Source organism: Pezoporus wallicus, unplaced genomic scaffold (genome assembly GCF_028554395.1).
Source record: "Pezoporus wallicus isolate ANWC-B61680 ecotype Strahan unplaced genomic scaffold, APGP_CSIRO_Pwel_v1 contig_8783, whole genome shotgun sequence".
Lineage (NCBI taxonomy): Eukaryota > Metazoa > Chordata > Aves > Psittaciformes > Psittacidae > Pezoporus > Pezoporus wallicus.
The window spans coordinates 288,224-304,977 of NW_026638848.1; the positions used below are offsets into that span (position 1 = coordinate 288,224).

The 16,754-nt window shown below is 63.0% G+C and overlaps 2 protein-coding genes across 3 annotated transcripts in view; both read right to left on the reverse strand.

The window, feature by feature from the left end:
- Positions 1–411: 411 nt before the first annotated feature.
- TPP1 (tripeptidyl peptidase 1) lies at positions 412–7,243 on the reverse strand. Its single transcript, XM_057412660.1, has 13 exons — positions 7,070–7,243; positions 6,167–6,288; positions 5,575–5,768; positions 5,141–5,339; positions 3,276–3,464; positions 3,046–3,118; positions 2,680–2,800; positions 2,426–2,584; positions 2,113–2,341; positions 1,788–2,017; positions 1,655–1,719; positions 1,431–1,545; positions 412–610 (listed from the first exon to the last, which is right to left on the reverse strand). The coding sequence occupies exons 1-13, from the start codon at positions 7,159–7,161 to the stop codon at positions 521–523; spliced, it is 1,878 nt and encodes a 625-aa protein (XP_057268643.1). The 5' UTR covers positions 7,162–7,243; the 3' UTR covers positions 412–520.
- Positions 7,244–12,940: 5,697 nt separating this feature from the next.
- Positions 12,941–16,754, reverse strand: part of DCHS1 (dachsous cadherin-related 1) — a 49,867-nt gene continuing 46,053 nt past the window's right edge. For both annotated transcript variants that reach the window (XM_057412675.1, XM_057412676.1), the window contains exon 21: positions 12,941–16,635. In XM_057412675.1, the coding sequence (XP_057268658.1) occupies positions 14,024–16,635 (2,612 nt within the window). In that variant the 3' untranslated portion in view covers positions 12,941–14,023. The remainder of the gene's footprint in view (positions 16,636–16,754) is intronic.

Consider the following 16,754-nt stretch of genomic DNA (forward strand, 5'->3'; position numbering starts at 1 on the left):
CAAAGCTGCTGTGAAGAGTGCTTGGGGCGCAGGGAGGGTGGGAGATGGACAGGGGCTGCCAACATTCCACAGGGTCTGGGCTCTGCGGCTGTGCCAAACCTCCCCCAGTGCTGGGAGGGAGGCAGCGGGGCCATCAGCACCCTCCTCTCATGGGGGACAGGTCCAAGCTCTGGCTGCAGGGCTGTGCAGCACCCAAGCATCCTCTGGAGAGTCGAGAGATGCTTGGGTGGGAGAAACGTGGGCAGCCCTAGTCCCACCACACATTCCCTGCAGGCCCCCAGGGCAAGAATAAGCCTTCTGGGAAGGGCACAGGATGCAACTGGAACCAGTTGCCAAACCCCCTCCTCACCTTCCAAAGGCACAACAGTAACCTGTGGTGATGTGATGAGAACAGAGGCACTGGCCAGCAGCTTGTGCTGTTCCACTGCAGGCAGGGCAGGAGACAAGACACTGCCCCATCAAAACCCCCTGTTTAATGGCAGAGAAGTGACCTGAAGTTCCAGTGAATACCCCTCAGTCCTCATGTGAAATAATGGGGCTTTTTCACGTTGATGCCGTACTCCGCAAGCGCTGGTGTCAGGTCTTCCATGGTCAGTGTGTACTTCTTGTCCTGCAAGAACAAGGAGTGCTGTCAGTCCCAGCCGGGGCAACCCAAACTCCTCACACCCAGGAGGGTTTTGGTGTGACCTGCACAGGCCCCAGTACCATGAGCAGCTGCACACCCGGCTTTGGGCGTTCACAAGCTCCTATGTTTGCTTTGCTCTGCGCCCTCAGTGAGCAGAGAGAGGCCAAGTGCTGCTCCATTTTATAAAGAGAAATCCCATCGGGACCATCCTGAAGCCCTGACCCATGACAGGTGATGACTGGGAGAATCCCCAGAACCAGCCTTGTGCCCTGTTCATGTTCTTTCCCAAGTACAGACTCTTGGAATGGTTTGGGTTGAAGGGACCTCAAAGCTCCTCTAGCTCCAACCCCTGCCACAGGCAGGGACACCTTCCACTGGAGCAACTTGCTCCAAGCCTTGAACACTGCCAGGGATGGGGCAGCCCCAGCTTCTCTGGGCACCCTGTGCCAGCACCTCAGCACCCTCATAGGGAAGAGCTTCTGCCTTAGATCTAACCTGAACTTCCTGTTTCAGGTCCCTTGTCCTACCGCTACAATCCTCAGAGTTCTAGTTGCTGTCAGAGGCAGGACAGGACACAAGGTGTGGCTGTTCACACATTCCGTGAAGCCTCCAAAGCCTATCCCATAAATCCTGCCCACCTCATTCCCTCACAGCACCACTTTGCCAGCAGCACAGCCTTGGGCTATTCATGTGCTGTTCTTTCAAAGGCACAGCAGCCTGCAGACGTTCTGCACGTCTCAGTGCCCACTCTTTGAGACGGTCCAGCCCTGGGGAATGCTTTCCCCATCCAAGTGGCTGCTCCCACCTTGCTCTTGCTGCGGGAGCTGCCCGAGGCCGTGCCCTTCATCTTGCAGTGCTGCAGAGCGTCGTTGGCGATGTCCGAGATGAACTTCTGTGCAGCCAGAGAGATGAGGCGGATGCTGCGGGGCGAGACGGGACCAGAGCTGCCGAGGGAGCCAAGGGGGACACCCCCGGGGACTGGAGCCCTGCCGGGACCTGGCGGCCGCCCCCCTCCCCGCGGCCACTCACATGCGCGGGTCCGAGGCCTCGAATCCCGCCCGGTTGAGGTAATACCCGGTGACGGCGTCTGGGATCTGCAGGAGAGAGAGGCGGGAGGAACAGGGCCGCCCCCGGCGCCAGCCCCCCCCTGGCGCGCCCGTACCGTCGGTGTGTAATCCTCCAGCTGCATGAGGAAGTCCACCAGCGGCGTGGTGGACACCACCGGCTTCACGTCGCCGTTGGCCACGCCGGGCGGCACGTAAACCCCGTTGGACATGGTCCCCTCAGGCGGGGCCGCGGCCACCGCCGCCGACACGGGGCCTGTGGGCACAGCGCTCAGCGGGCGGCCGAACCCCCCGGGCCTGCCCCGGACCCCCGCGTCCCCGGCCCGCGCTCCCCCGGGGCTCGGCCGCTGCCCTCCGCTCCCCCGCTCCCGGCCCGGCCGCGCTCCCCGGGCCCCCTCCCGCCCGCCGCGCCCGGCCCCGCACCGCACCGCCCACCGCGCCCGGGGCCGCCCCGGGGCCGCTGCCGGGGCTCGCTTTGCTGTCGGCGGGAGCGGGCGGCGCAGGGGCGGCCGGAGCCGACGGGTCGGCCTCGGCGCTGCCGCTCATCGCCCGCCGCCGCGCAGGGGTTCAGGAAGCCGAGGGGTGCAAGCCCCTGCTGCAGCCGCCGGTCGTTGATCAGAGCCACCATGCCTCCCACCACCGGCGTGGACGCCTGCGGCACAAGCGAGGAGTTGGAGCAGATGGACGTGAGCACCAAAGCACCTCAGCACCGCAGGCCGCAGGTCCACATCCTCACCGAGGTCCCCGACACCCAGGGCAGGGGGATGCGGTTCGTCACCACCCAGTAGTTGTCCGAGAGGGCAGCCAGGTCAGGGTAGGCTCGGCCACTGCTGTTATAGTAGGAGCTGGGTGGCAGCTTCGGAGTCGACCGCAGAAACTGCCCCACGGCAGCGGCCTGGGGACAGGACAAGGGCTCAGCTCCAGACCCTGGAGCCCCCATCACCTCACTGAGCACCCCAAGCCCTGGCTGCAGCCCCAGCGCTGCCTCACCTGGTACTGGGGCATGGGGAAGACGTTGCTGAAGCCACCGCCGCTGATGTAGTCGGTCACCTCAGCCGTCACCAGGAAGGGGTTCTTGAAGGTTGTTCCACCCACAGTGGTGACATAGGGGCTGGGGGAACATGGGGGGCACTGCAGGGTCACCCCACACACCACCCACTCCCAGCGCTCCCAGCTCCAGTCTCTGAGTGTCCCCAGGCAGGTCACTGGGGTGACCCCCAGGAGTCTCCACAGCAGCTCAAAACCAGCCCTACACTGGCACTGGCCCAAGCTGGGGCTCCAAGTACCACCAGCAGCAGCGGCTCTGTGTGGAGACCCAGACCTCCACAGGACCCATGTTCTTCTCCCCACATCTACCTGGAGGCTGGAAAGCTGGGGCGGAACGTGTGGTTCCCACTGCGCACCCTCCTGCACCCCGCACCATCATCACCTGCTGGCACAGACGGAGGGGGTTATCCCAGACAGCATTCCTGGGGGATCCCGGCTGCCCAGGGGCAGAACATCCCAACCATGGAACTCCCCAGTGCACTGGGATGCTTGGATGAACTTGCACCAGCACTGCTACCAGCACCGGCACCAGCACGCACCAGAGGCAAAGAGGATGGTCAAGCCACGAGCAGCCGCCTTCATGAACTCCACGTTGATGCGCTCCATGTAGGCCACCGAGAGGCTGTCCTCGTCGTCCCCGTAGCTGACAGAGTGCACCCAGGGCAATGAGGACATGTTGCTGAGCAGCAGCAGCCAGGCCAGGAAGGGCTCCTGGCTCTCGTGTCTCCCTGCAGACACATGGGGAGGAAAGTTCAGCTCCTTGGACCACAAGACTCGAGGAGACATGAGGGATAAAAGAGGGTGAGCATGCCTCAGCAGCACCATCAGCACCAGGAGCTGAATCTTACAATCATGGAATCACAGACTGGTTTGTGTTGAAGGGACCTTAAAGCCCATCCAGCCCCAACCCCTGCCCCGGGCAGGGACACCTTCCACTGGAGCAGCTTGCTCCAAGCCCCTGTGTCCAACCTGGCCTTGAACACTGCCAGCGATGGGGCAGCCACAGCTTCTCTGGGCACCCTGTGCCAGCGCCTCAGCACCCTCACAGGGAAGAGCTTCTGCCTAAGAGCTCATCTCAGTCTCCCCTTGGGCAGGTTAAAGCCATTCCCCTTGGCCTGGCCCTACAGGCCCTTGTCCCAAGCCCCTCTCCAGCTTTCCTGCAGCCCCTTCAGGCACTGGAGCTGCTCTCAGGTCTCCCCTTCAGGAGCCTTCTCTTCTCCAGGCTGCCCCAGCCCAGCTCTCTCAGCCTGGCTCCAGAGCAGAGCTGCTCCAGCCCTCACAGCAGCTCCATGGCCTCCTCTGGCCTCGCTCCAACAGCTCCACGTCCCTCCTGTGCTGTTGCCCCAGAGCTCAATCAGGACTGCAGAGGGGGTCTCCCCATAGTGGAGCAGAGGGGCAGGATCCCCTACCTGAGCTGCTGCTCACGCTCTGGGGGTGCACCCAGCACACAGGAGGGGTTCTGGGCTCAAGCTCTCACTGAAGCTGGGTCATGGGGAGCTTCTCCTCACCCAACACCCCAAGTCCTTCTCCTCAGGGCTGCTCCATCCAGTCTCTGCTCCTGGAAGGATGATTCCACCTCCACCTGCCCAAGGCCTCTCATCCCTCTCCATGAGGTGGGAGCAGAGCCCTCCCCTCTTGGCTGCTCACATTCTGCTGGGAGGGCAGAGCTGCCAGGCCTCAGGGCACCCCCGCTCCTGTTCAGCCAGTTTTTGATCTGGAACAGACGACACCACAGGCCCTGCTGGTGCAGGCTGTTTTGCAAGCCTGGTTTTACAGATTCCTTCCCCTCCTCCATCCTCCGCACCGACAGATTCAACCTTCAGCCCCAAGCAAGCAGAAAAAGTAACAGTAGGACAGGGTCGCTGTGCTCTCGCCCCATGGAAAAGGAGCGGAGTGGGGTAATGCATTACACTGTGTACTTGAGGTGTGGAAGTGCCTGTTACAGGATAGAGTTCACACCATCTCAAAAGCAGCTACACAAACTTGTGCAATGATTTCCCTGTGAGCAATTAGATACCAGCAGCAGCCCCAGCTTTGGAAGCCCACAAGGTCCCTCCCTGTCCTATGTGGGAAAGCATTTTGCTAGGCTCATCTCAGCAGCATGAGCTGTACCTGCCCCATCCCTGGCAGTGTTCAAGGCCAGGTTGGACACAGGGGCTTGGAGCAAGCTGCTTCAGTGGAAGGGGTCCCTGCCCGTGGCAGGGGTTGGAGCTGGAGGAGCTTTAAGGTCCCTTCAACCCAACCCAGTCTGGGATGATGATTCCATGGTGCACCACAGCAGCTCGTGTGTGTTTGGGCAGACACCAGCAGAGTGATGCTCCCTCAGCACAGGCACTTGTGCTGGTGCTGCAGCAGTGGGATGCATGGAAGCAGTCACAGGACATCCCTGGTAGGGGAGCAGTACCTGCATTGCTGAAGACCCATGTGGAGATGTTGGCACCCGTGCTCATGATGTATTCCACATCCAGGCTGGCCTCCAGCCCAGCCTTGCCCATGCCCTGGTGCCCAACGACTCGGTCAACCTGAGTGCGGTGGCTAAAGCTGCTGCCAAAGAGCTTCATGAACTCGGCCACGTCAGCCTGGTGGAAGTACTGCTCCAGGAACTGTGGGACAAGGGAAGGACAAGCGGCCTCTCATTTTCTCTTGAGAAATTGAGTTGTTTTTCTCCCCACTTCGAAGCTGCCCCAGAGGTCCCACAAAGCTCGAGCCCACCAAGTGCTCCCACCAGCCCCTGAGGAAGCCCCCCCGCTGCCCAGGGACCAGCACAGCAGGGAAGTGCTGGAGACGCATCAATGGCTGGAATTCCCTACGGAATTCCCTACCAGCTCTACCAGTTACCTGGGCACAGGCCTGGCTGTTGTTTGGCAGAAGCCCGACGTCTTCCTTCGTCATGTTGTATCTCTGACGAAGGATGGAAGGTGTCACTCCCAGATGGAAAGCTGCTCTCCCTCCACGGTGCTGCTCCAGCTCCTTCTTGATCCAGGCTCTGCTGACCATCTTTCTCTCTGCAGGGAACCGATGCAGGCCACCCACTGGTGCACAAACAAGCAGGAAAAGAAGTGGCTGTTAGAGCCCAGAGCTGCAGCAGGATGGTATCATGGTCCCTTGGCTCGCCCTTCACCATCTTCACTCAGGCTTTGTGTCCCACAGGGGTTGCCATCCCCTGCAGGACCTGACAGGAGGAGGGAAGCTGGACCCCGGCACAGGTTGTTTTTCCATAGAATCTGTGGCTTCAAGCCCCATCGAACCTGGCCTTGAACACTGTCAGGGATGGGGCATGCACAAAGCCCCTCAGGGGGCCCAGAGCAGCCTGGAGGCCCTGCTCCTGCCCTCCGGAACACTGCTGTGGTCAGTCCTGGCTGCTCAATGCTGTAGCCTCCCTCCCCCTGCCCAGGCAGTGGGAACTCAGGGCTCCCCGTGCAGGACGTACCAAAGTCAAGGTGCTCCACCAGCTCCGTGGGGACTGTGTAGGGGCGCGGGGAGCGCACAACGCTGCGCTGCCCCTTCACGTACCGGTGGAACTCTGCCCCTGGCAGGACACGCTCGGCCATGCTGCAGCACAGGGACAGCCACACACAGGGTCAGCGCCTGCCCCTGGCCCCATCCCACCCTCCCGCTGCTGGGACCCACAGCACAGGCAAAGCAAAGACCTTCGTCCATACATGACCGCCCTCACCAAACCCAGCCAGAGCTCTGCCCCTGCAGCTCTATTCCATGTCCTGCAGAGGGGACTCCGCAGCCCCACAGAAGGCAAAAACAGGTGTGGGGCTGGCCCAAACCCCTAACAGACCCGCATGCTTTGTTCCCAGCACCCTGTGTCATTGGCTGACTCTCCCAGCACTGGGACTGGGCATCCAGGCAGCCACGTTATGGCCATGGAGCCCTCAGGCCCAGGAAGAAAAGCAGCTCAGCCCTCCACTGCAGAGCCCAGGGAAAGAGAGCTGCAGCAGGAAGGGGAAGGTCTGTCTGCCTCTGTCTTGGTGGGAAGGGCAGCCATGGAATCACAGAATGGTTTGTGCTGGAAAGGACCCTAAAGCTCCTCCAGCTCCAACCCCAGCCACGGGCAGGGACCCCTTCCACTGGAGCAGCTTGCTCCAAGCCCCTGTGTCCAACCTGGCCTTGAACACTGCCAGGGATGGGGCAGCCACAGCTTCTCTGGGCACCCTGTGCCAGCGCCTCAGCACCCTCCCAGGGAAGAGCTTCTGCCTAAGCTCTCAGCTCAGTCTCCCCTCGGGCAGGTTCAAGCCATTCCCCTTGGCCTGTCCCTACAGGCCCTTGTCCAAAGCCCCTCTCCAGCTTTCCTGCAGCCCCGCTGGGCATGGGAAGGTCTCACCTTGCTGGCATGCGACACTCCAGAAAATCCAGGGTGGCGACACTCCTGCAGGTCTCAATACCGTGTCCCTGCAGCCACTTCAGCACCACCATGAGCGTGGCTGTGGATGGCTGGACGAGGTCTCGCACGTGCTCCAGGGACAGGTACTGGCCTGTGAGGCAGAGCTGGGGTCAGAGCACCTCCCTGCATGGCGGTGGGCGGTAGCGGGCGGGGGCGGGCTCCGGGCTCGGGAGTGCTGCGGGCTCGGGAGTGCTCCGGGCTCGGGCGGGCTCCGGGCTCGGGCGCTCGCCAGCGGGGCCGCGCCGGCAGTGCCGGGGCGGGCTGGGGTCACGGCCCGGCAGTGGGGGCCCGGAGGGGCTGCTCGCGCACGGTACCGGCCGGGGGGTACGGCAGGGGCCATGTGGGGCTGGTGGTTCCAGGCTGGGCCCCATTTATAGAATCCCAGACTGGTTTGTGTTGGAAGGAACCTTAACACTCCTCCAGTTCCAACCCCTGCCACGGGCAGGGACCCCTTCCACTGGAGCAGCTTGCTCCAAGCCCCTGTGTCCAACCTGGCCTTGAGCACTGCCAGGGGTGGAGCAGCCACAGCTTCTCTGGGCACCCTGTGCCAGCGCCTCAGCACCCTCACAGGGAAGAACTTGTGCCTTAGATCTCACCTGAATTTCCCTTTTCAGTTTGAACCCATCACTGCTTGACCCATCGCTACAGTCCCTGATGAAGAGTCCCTCTTCAGCATCCAGTTCAGATATCCATGTCTCGTTAGAGGAGCTCAGGCTGGGTCAGTCCAGCAGCACCCCAGGGATGGATGTTTGTTGAGGGAAGCAGCTCCTGGCAGGAGAGGAATGCACGGGAGCAGCAGGGCTGGCACAGAGAGGGCTTCAAGTCTCCACTATTCCATGGGCCTGGAAGCTTACTATGAAGAGGGGCAGCCGGGAAGGATGGGAATGTCTGTGCTCCCCTCTGAGCCTGTGCTGTGACTCCCCCACCCCAGGCCGTGGGGCAGCAGAGCTGTATGGCAGTGCCTGGGCTGTCCCCGCTGCGCTGGGACTGTACATCACCAGTGTGTCCAGAGGAGCCTGAAGCACGGGGTCAGTGGCAGAGCGTGTCTGACATCCCCGTGTCAGGGCCCCGTGTCCTGGCCCTGCTGGTGCTCACACCACAGCCACAGGGGGAAGCCACGGGCCCAAGCCATGGGCCTTGGTCAGGAGCACCGAGGGGGACAGGGCAGCGGGAGGCTCAGGACTTGGAGCCCATCGTTCGGTCCTGGGCTCAGTGTGAGGTGCTGGTGCCCTGTGCAGCAGGAGCCGTGTCTGCATCATGCTGAGCGCCTGCAGCAGCCTCTGTCCAGCTGGCACTGCAGCAGCCGCCACTTGGCTCCTGCTCCCATCTTCCTGTGCTTGTCCCCTCGGCCCTGTTCCCACACCAGGAGCTCTCCTAATTGCAGTCACAACGGTGGCGTTACGGTACTTGCAGACCTCGGGGCTGGGGAAGGTTTGAGCCTTTCCTGCAGTTGAGCTCTGGACTTCGCGGCTCTTGCACCACAGAGCAGATCCCGGTGCCCATGAGCAGCGCTGAGGGCTCGGGCAGCGGTGGGGCAGAGACTGCTGTGACCCCGGCTGCCCCAGTCAGTTTGGCTCAGCTGCACGCCACGGCTCCCACAGCTCCCACCGGCTTTCCTGCTTCTGCAGGGCAGAGTCCAAGCCAGGAAGAGACGGACAATGGGAAAACCACCTGCCAGCCCCGGGCTGCGCATCCAGAGCAGCCGCTGCCAGGGAGGAGCCCCAGCAAGGCTCTTCCCTTGAAGCAGCACGAGGCAGCACTAAGGAGGGATTGGGCTGGGGCTGGGATCACAGCTGGGCAGGTGAGGTCCTTGCCTGGGGCTGAAGCAGCCCCACTGTTCTCCCTGCTCTCAGCCCTGTGCTGCTCTTCAGCTGCTCCCCATGTGCAGCTCAAAGGTGGAGATGCCTCATGCGTGGGTGGGCAGCGCCTGCTGCAGACCTTTGCCTCTGCTCCCTTTGGGTGGAAGAAAGCACAGTGGGGCTAAACCAGCATCTTTCCTCTTCACAGAACATCCCTCAGCGTCTCACGGATGCTGTGACCTCACCCTGTGTTCCTCAGGCTCACCCAGCCCCTGCCTGACTTCCAAAAGTTCTTCCCCTGCCACTTGAGGCTAGTCCTTGTGTCCACACAACCTGAACAGCCTCGAGAGGTGGGAACCTCATGGAGTTCAATGAGGCCAAGGCCAAGGTCCTGCCCCTGGGTCGGGGCAATCCCAGCACAGACCCAGGCTGTGGGAAACTGGATGGAGCAGCCTGCGGAGAAGGACTTGGGGTGCTGGGACAGGAGAAGCTCCCCATAACCCTGCTTCAGTGTGCACTTGAACCCAGAACCCCCCCATGTCCTGGGCTGCACCCCCAGAGCGTGAGCAGCAGCTCAGGGAGGAGATCCTGCCCCTCTGCTGGGTGAAGGGGAGACTTGAGAGCAGCTCCAGAGCCTAAAGGGGATGCAGGAAGCCTGGAGAGGGGCTTTGGACAAGGGCCTGTAGGGGAATGGCTTGAACCTGCCAGAGGAGAGACTGAGATGAGCTCTTAGGCAGAAGCTCTTCCCTGGGAGGGTGCTGAGGCGCTGGCACAGGGTGCCCAGAGAAGCTGTGGCTGCCCCATCCCTGGCAGTGTTCAAGGCCAGGTTGGACACAGGCTGGGAGCAAGCTGCTCCAGTGGAAGGGGTCCCTGCCCGTGGTAAGGGGCTGGGACTGAAGGAGCTTTAAGGTCCCTTCCATCTCCAGCCATTCTATGACCCTATGATTCTAGGACCCCCCTGCCCTATGCCCATTCCTGGCAGATGCCAGTGCTCCTCTGAAGGTGCTGCTCATCGCACAAGCTGTGTGCTGCCTTGGGGCTCTCTGCTCCCTGCGGCTGGAAGCACACACAGTTCCCAGGGTGCAGCGCCCTGTGGTTTTCAGCAGCTGGAGGTGGGGGTGAGCAGGTTGCTCTGTGTGGTGAGCAGGGCAAGGTCTGGGCATGGTGCATGCAGGGCCTATGACATGGTGCAGCACAGGAGATTCAGGGAACAGAGCCCCGTGCCCAGCCTTGCTGATGGAAGAGCTTTCCTCGCTGCCCCTTCCCTGCCCGGACACGACTCGGGGTGTGCAGGGACGTTCATGGGGACGGCACCAGGACCTGCAGCTGCAGGGCAGGGCCACGTCTGGCAGCTCCTCTGCCGCTGCCCTGCACCGCGCAGCCCTCCCGTGTCCCGGCAGCCGCCTTGTCCCTGGCAGCCGAGCCGCTCCCCCCCCCCGTGCCCGGCTCCTGATGGCTCCGGCTCAGCGGCTCCAGCTGCAGCCCGCTGGGACTCTGCGCTCGGCCTTGACGCCCATCGGCTGGGGCGCTGCGGCCGCCAGCTCCAGCTGCTCAAAGCTTCGGGCAGGACCTAAGAGGGATCAGGTTTGGAGATTATTCATGGATCTGTCTGGCCAAAGCCATCACGTTGGCCTGAGAGAGCCAATTGCTCTAACGAGCAGCTGCTGCTGGGCTGAGGCGCTGAGCTGCTGTGAGTAGGGGATAAAGGGGCCTCAGTACCAAGTGAATCATCGAACAGTTTGGGTAGGGAGGGACCTTAAAGCTCCTCCAGTTCCAGCCCCTGCTACGGGCAGGGACCCCTTCCACTGGAGCAGCTTGCTCCAAGCCCCTGTGTCCAACCTGGCCTTGAACACTGCCAGGGATGGGGCAGCCACAGCTTCTCTGGGCACCCTGTGCCAGCGCCTCAGCACCCTCACAGGGAAGAGCTTCTGCCTAAGAGCTCAGCTCAGTCTCCCCTCGGGCAGGTTAAAGCCATTCCCCTACAGGCCCTTGTTGAAAGCCCCTCTCCAGGCTCCCTTCAGCCCCTTCAGGCACTGGAGCTGCTCTCAGGTCTCCCCTTCAGGACCCTTCTTTTCTCCAGGCTGACCCAGCCGAGCTCTCTCAGCCTGGCTCCAGAGCAGAGCTGCTCCAGCCCTCACAGCATCAGTGCACCTCATGTGCTGGCCTGACCTGAGTCCAGGACACTGGCAGTGGTGGCTGGGCAGCATCTGCCCCAGGGACCAGAAGCTGCCACAGCGCAGCCCACGTGCCCCAGTGCATCCCAGCGCTGCCACACGAGGAGCTGAGCGGAGCCAAGAGCAGGGCACTGCTCCTACCCGTGTGCCAGCAGCTCCTGGCCCTTCTGCCCACTGGCCGCACATGGCAAGCCCGGAGCAGCAGCAACGATGTCCGTCTCTGTACAAACAAGTGTGGTTTATTAAGGCATTTCTTTGAGGAGTTGGCACTTGGGTCCAGGCTGTGCTGGAGCAGCCATGTGCGGCCGAAGCGCAGCACCCGATACATGCAGCTCAGCGCGACACGATACAAAAGGTACAAAGAAAGTAGAAAACAGGAGTCATATTACAATGTGTAAAAATAAATAACTGGCGGCAGGGCCCCTGGCGGGGCCCGTGGCCATACTCCCCAGCCCATGGTGTGCGACACCGTGGCTGTGCCCGTGGTGTGCGACACCGTGGCTGTGCCCGTGGTGTGTGACACCGCGGCTGTGCCCGTGGTGTGCGACACCGCGGCTGTGCCCGTGGTGTGCGACACCGCGGCTGTGCCCGTGGTGTGCGACACTGCAGCTGTGCCCGTGGTGTGTGACACCGTGGCTGTGCCCATGGTGTGCGACACTGCGGCTGTGCCCATGGCCATACTCCCCAGCCCATGGTGTGCGACACTGTGGCTGTGCCCACGGTGTGCGACACCAGGGCTGTGCCCTTGGTGTGCGACACTGCGGCTGTGCCCATGGCCATACTCCCCAGCCCATGGTGTGTGACTGTGGCACTCCAGGCTGACCCATCCCTGCTCCAGTGTCCCAGACATGCTGCTCAGCCACCCTGGCCCGCATGGGGCTGGGGAGTGCTTGGCACCCTCAGTGCTTCCACAGCGAGCAGGGATGAGGGGTGCCTGCCCCAGAGCCTCCCAGGGCTGTCCCTGTGCTGAGGGAGGCAGAACCATCCTCCCCTCCCAGAGTCACCCGAGGTGCTCTGTGAGTTCCAGGCAGTGTAGGCATGGCCCAGCAGCACCCTCAGAGCCACCACTGCTGCTGCAGACCCCTGTCTCCCACGGTACAGGCTGGGCTGGGACCTGCATCACAGAGTGCGAGGCGGAGGGCTGAGACAGTGATGGGGCTGCAGCCACCGATGGCTCTTGGTGGGAAATGGGGAAGGAGTGGGCAAAAGTGATGGGTTCTGGCTGCTATTGTAAATCTTCTGGGGCTGGGGTTGCAGCCATGGTGCTGACATGCTTTGGGCTGAGGCTATGAAGTGGGTCTAGGAAAAGTGTGATAGGAAGGAAATTCCCCCAGCCCCTCCTCTTAGGTGGCTGGGTGTCTTCCCTGACACCACAGCCATGCTCACACCCAGGCTAACCTTGTATCTGGGGCAGCTGGTGTGCCCCACGTGCCTTGGTCCTCGCCCTTGCTCTGCACCCGTGTCTGTGTGGGTCACAGTGACTGTGAGCATCCAGGGCACCAGGGCTGCACCCTAGGGCATGGGGCCACCCACCGGGACCTACCATGGGCTGTGGGGAGCGCTGGCTGTGGGCTGCCCCACGGGTGATGTGACACTGGCTGCGAGGCTGGTTGTGCGAGAGGTGCCATGGTGAGGATGGGGACCAGCCCCATTGAAGCGTGGCTCTATCCCATGCTCACATGGTGTGCTGGAGTGGTGCTGAGCAGCCCTGGGGCCTGGCTTCTGTGCTACCCACTTTTTGGAGGTGTCCCTGGTGACAGCCTGTCCTGGGGGCCATGTCACAGTCACACTGCAGGGCCCCAGGCAGCCTGGCTGCATGGTGTCCCACACTGCGGCTGCCTGGTAACACACTGGCTGCCATTGTGCCTGCTTCAGGCCATGTGGCTTTTTGGGGTGCCCCTTCCCACCCTCCACCCTGCAGCTGAAGGCCTGGGGCAGCTGGGGCGGGAGAAGGACCCTGCCTGGTGTCACTGCGTGGTCACATCACTGCCTTTCTTGGGGCTGGGTCTTGGGGTCAGCTCTGCTGCAGCTCTCACTGCTCCTGCCAGCCCCACAGCACCACATATGCCTGGCGCATGAGCAGTGCCCGTGCCCGTGCCACAGGGAGCTGCAGCCCAGAGGCACCTGGCCTAGGAGCAGCTACCCTGGAATGGGGCTCCCTGGTGAGCAGGGCACCCGCCTCCCAGCCCAGGCCCTGAGGAGCGGGGCTCTCCAGCAGCCCTGGGAGGGAGATCCCCTAAAAGGGTCACCTGTAGTGGTAGGTGATGGAGGGGCTTGAGAGACCCCAAAGAATGCCCTTTCCCCACAGCAGCCATGGATCAGCAAGTACAAAGGGGGCACTGCCTTCTCCTTGCACCCCAGCTTGGCCTGGGATGGGTTTCCCCTCGCTATGGGGAAGCAGGTTCGGCCATCCCCATTCCCACAGACAGCATGGGCAGACTGTCGGGGGCTGTGGCTGTACCTGCCCTGGGAGCATCACTCCCCAGCCCTGGAGCCCTTGCAGGCAAGGGGCCAGCAGGGCTCGCACAGTGTCCTGCTGCACCCAGGCTGCTGTGCAGCTGGAGCCAGCTCTGCAGTCTCTTGGGAGCACCCATCTGCTCCCAGCCTCTCGGAGCACACAGTACCATGGAGCACCATCCTGCCAGGTGCTGATCTGGGACCACGAGCAGCAGGAGGAACCATTGCCCTTGGGTGCTGGCACCAGCAGTCCATAGGGCATCAAAACCAGCACCGAATCTGCCAGACTGCAGGGACAGGAGCCAACAGCCCCAAAGCACAAAGGAACCCACAGCCCATGGGAGCCCTGGGCCAGGCAAGGTGCTGGGAGAGCAGGATTAGCACCCACAAAATGCAGCCTGGGGCTTGGCCTCGCTCCTGACCCCACATGGCTGCAGGGGGGGGAGGAGTCCATGGGCCCAGGTCTAAATCCTGAGCTCGGCCTCCTCGGGGGGCTCCAGCGAGTGCTCAGCGCTGATGGCAGAGGCAGAAGGCCCCTGGGAGATGCCAAAGGGTGAGACCACGGGGGAGCGGGTGGCCAGTGGGGACAACGAGGGGGAGAAGCTGGGTGACATGGCAGAGGAGGAGATGGAGCCCTCGTGGCTGATGGGCGAGCGGCGCAGGGAAGACGGGTGCGGGAAGGTCCTGCCCGGTGGTGGCTTGGGGGGCACAGACTTGGCACCTGGGTGGGCCACCGAGGTGATGAGGGGTGGGGGGTCGATGCGGGGCTTGGGCTCTGCCTTGGGCTTGGTTGGGAAGGGCTTGCGCAAAGAGCTCTCATCCTTGAGGCGGGCGATCTCTGTGAAGACGCTGGCCAGCGGCTGGAACTGGGGGCACCAGTTCAGCAGGTAATCCCAGTTGTAGCTGCCGCGGAGCTCCTCATCGCTGGCCACGATGGCGGTGAGCGAGCCCTCCACAGAGGGCTTGCCATCCTCCGGGAAGGTGTAGTCCTGAGGCTGGGAAGAGACGCTAAGGCCGCAGCGCACACCGAGGAAGGCGCTGCCGCCTCCATCCTCACGGTACAGCGGTGGTGGCCCCGGCAGCAGCAGCCCAGAGCCCTTCTTGCTCTTGAACCACTGGGCGCTCTCCAGGGCGGTCGGCTCACAGGAGATATCGGAGAGCTGGTCAGCATCTTGCTGGATGCCGGAGTCGGGGCCGCGGGCAGAGATGTGCTCCTGCATGGAGGCGGTGATGCTGGCCACACGCGGGTACTCATTGATCATCCGGATCTCATCATCCTCAGCGGCTTCGGCGGAGCCTCGGCCGCTGGAGTGCGAGGGGTCCAGCGAGCCGCCCCGCGTGTAGGGCCCTGCCGGCTCGCCGCCATACCCCGGCAGGGCCTGGTGGTAAATGTGCTCGCTCCCGGGAAGCACCGGCTCCTCGTGGCCGAGCTTCTGCAGGGATCCACTCGGCATGCGGCCCAGCGGCCCATCCCCCTCCGGCTTCTCATGTCCCCGGCGGTGCCGAGAGCGGACCAGCGCCAGCACAATGGCCACGGCAGCCAGCACCACCACGACCCCCAGCGAGGCAGCCACGGCCACCAGCAGCAGGTTGAGGTCGGGAGCCAGGCCAAAGGAGGTGTGCGTGACATCGATGGTGACCTGTGCTGAGGCCGAGCGCGAGGCGGGCAGGGGGCTGCGCGCCTGCACCTCCAGGCTCATCTCGCGTGGCTCCCTCTTGGCGCGCCCAGCCCCGGCCTGCGGCTGGCTGTCCACCCGTAGGTAGATGGTGCCTGTGGTTTGGTTGATGGCAAAGTACGGTGAGGGCTTTGCCAGGGAGTACAGTACGACACCGTCGGCCCCCTCGTCCTCATCTGTTGCCAGCACCCGCCCAATGCTCTGTCCTTTGCGGGCTCCCTCTGGGACCTCGAAGTTGAAGGAGGGGCTCAGGAAGATGGGGTCATACTCGTCCTCCCCTGTCACCAGGACCCGCACGGTCACTGTGGCAGAGGCATTGCCGGCATCCATGGCCTTGACGAGAAACTGGAAAGCTTTGGCTCGTTCATAGTCAAAGGTAAGGCAGGAGCGCAGCTCCCCCGAGCTGCTGTTGATGGCAAAAGCATCGCGGCCCTCAGCCACGCTGGGCTCCCCCACTGGCTGTTCCAGCACCGTGTACCGCAGCTCCCCGAAGACACCAGTGTCTGCATCGACAGCACGCAGCGTGGTGACCAGTGTGCCAGGAGGCAGGTTCTCCCGCATGCTGGCACTCAGCACCTCCACTGGGAAGTAGGGCTTGTTGTCGTTGACATCCTTCACCTCGATGGCCACCGGTACCAGCGCAAAGTGCCCACCCGGCACATCTGTGGCCTGCACCACGAGTGCGTGCACAGCCTGTGCCTCCCGGTCCAGCGGCTGCGCCAGGCACAGGGCCCCTGTGCTCTCGTGCAGCTGGAAGAGCCCGTGCTGGTCCCCTGAGCTGATGGTGTAGTGCACGTGACCGCGGGGCCCCGAGTCAGCGTCATGGGCCACCAGGCGCAGCAGCTCGGTGCCAGCTGGCGCACTCTCGCTCACCGCTGTGCGGTACTCAGCCCGCGTGAACACGGGCGGGTTGTCATTCACGTCCTGCACAACGATGAGCACAGGCACGGTGGTGCTGCGCTGCGGCAGGCCCCGGTCTGAGGCTGCCACAGTGAGGTTGTAGACTGGGATGGCCTCAAAGTCCAAGGGCTCCACTAGCACCAAGGCTCCCTGCGTGCGGAGGTGCCCCCCAGCCCAGGCTACCCGGCTCTCCACGCGGAAGGCGTTGCCGCCGTTGCCACTCACGATGGTGTAGTCAAAGCCAGCATTCTCCCGGGAGACATCCGCATCGCCCGCTTCCAGGGTCAGCACTGTGGTTCCTGGGCGCAGGTCCTCAGGGACACTGGCGTTGTAGTGTGGCTCCTGGAAGCTGGGGCTGTGGTCATTCACATCCAGCACCTGGAGCTGCACCGTGGCCCAGGAGGAGAGGCTGGGCGAGCCATGGTCATGGGCTTCCACCACCAGGTCCAGGGTGGGCTGACTGGCATCAAACTCCAGCTGCCGGAGCGTGAAGAGGGTCCCTGTGAGGGCACAAAGAGTCAGCATGGGGGAGACACTAGGGAAAGGGCACTGGGGTTGTTGGCTGGAAGCACAAGTGTCTGGGATGCCCCAGTGGGAATGTTCAGGGCCACAGCACCAC

Excerpts from the sequence above, each read along its gene's own strand:
- TPP1 (XM_057412660.1), bottom strand. The coding sequence starts at position 7,161 with ATGGTGGTGCTGAAGTGGCTGCAGGGACACGGTATTGAGACCTGCAGG. Across the intron at positions 2,018-2,112 it reads CGGGCGCGGTGGGCGGTGCG|CGCGGGCCGGGGACGCGGGG; the intron begins GTGCGGGGCCGG and ends GCCCCGGGGGAG. Across the intron at positions 1,546-1,654 it reads GAGGCCTCGGACCCGCGCAT|CATCCGCCTCATCTCTCTGG; the intron begins GTGAGTGGCCGC and ends CTCGCCCCGCAG.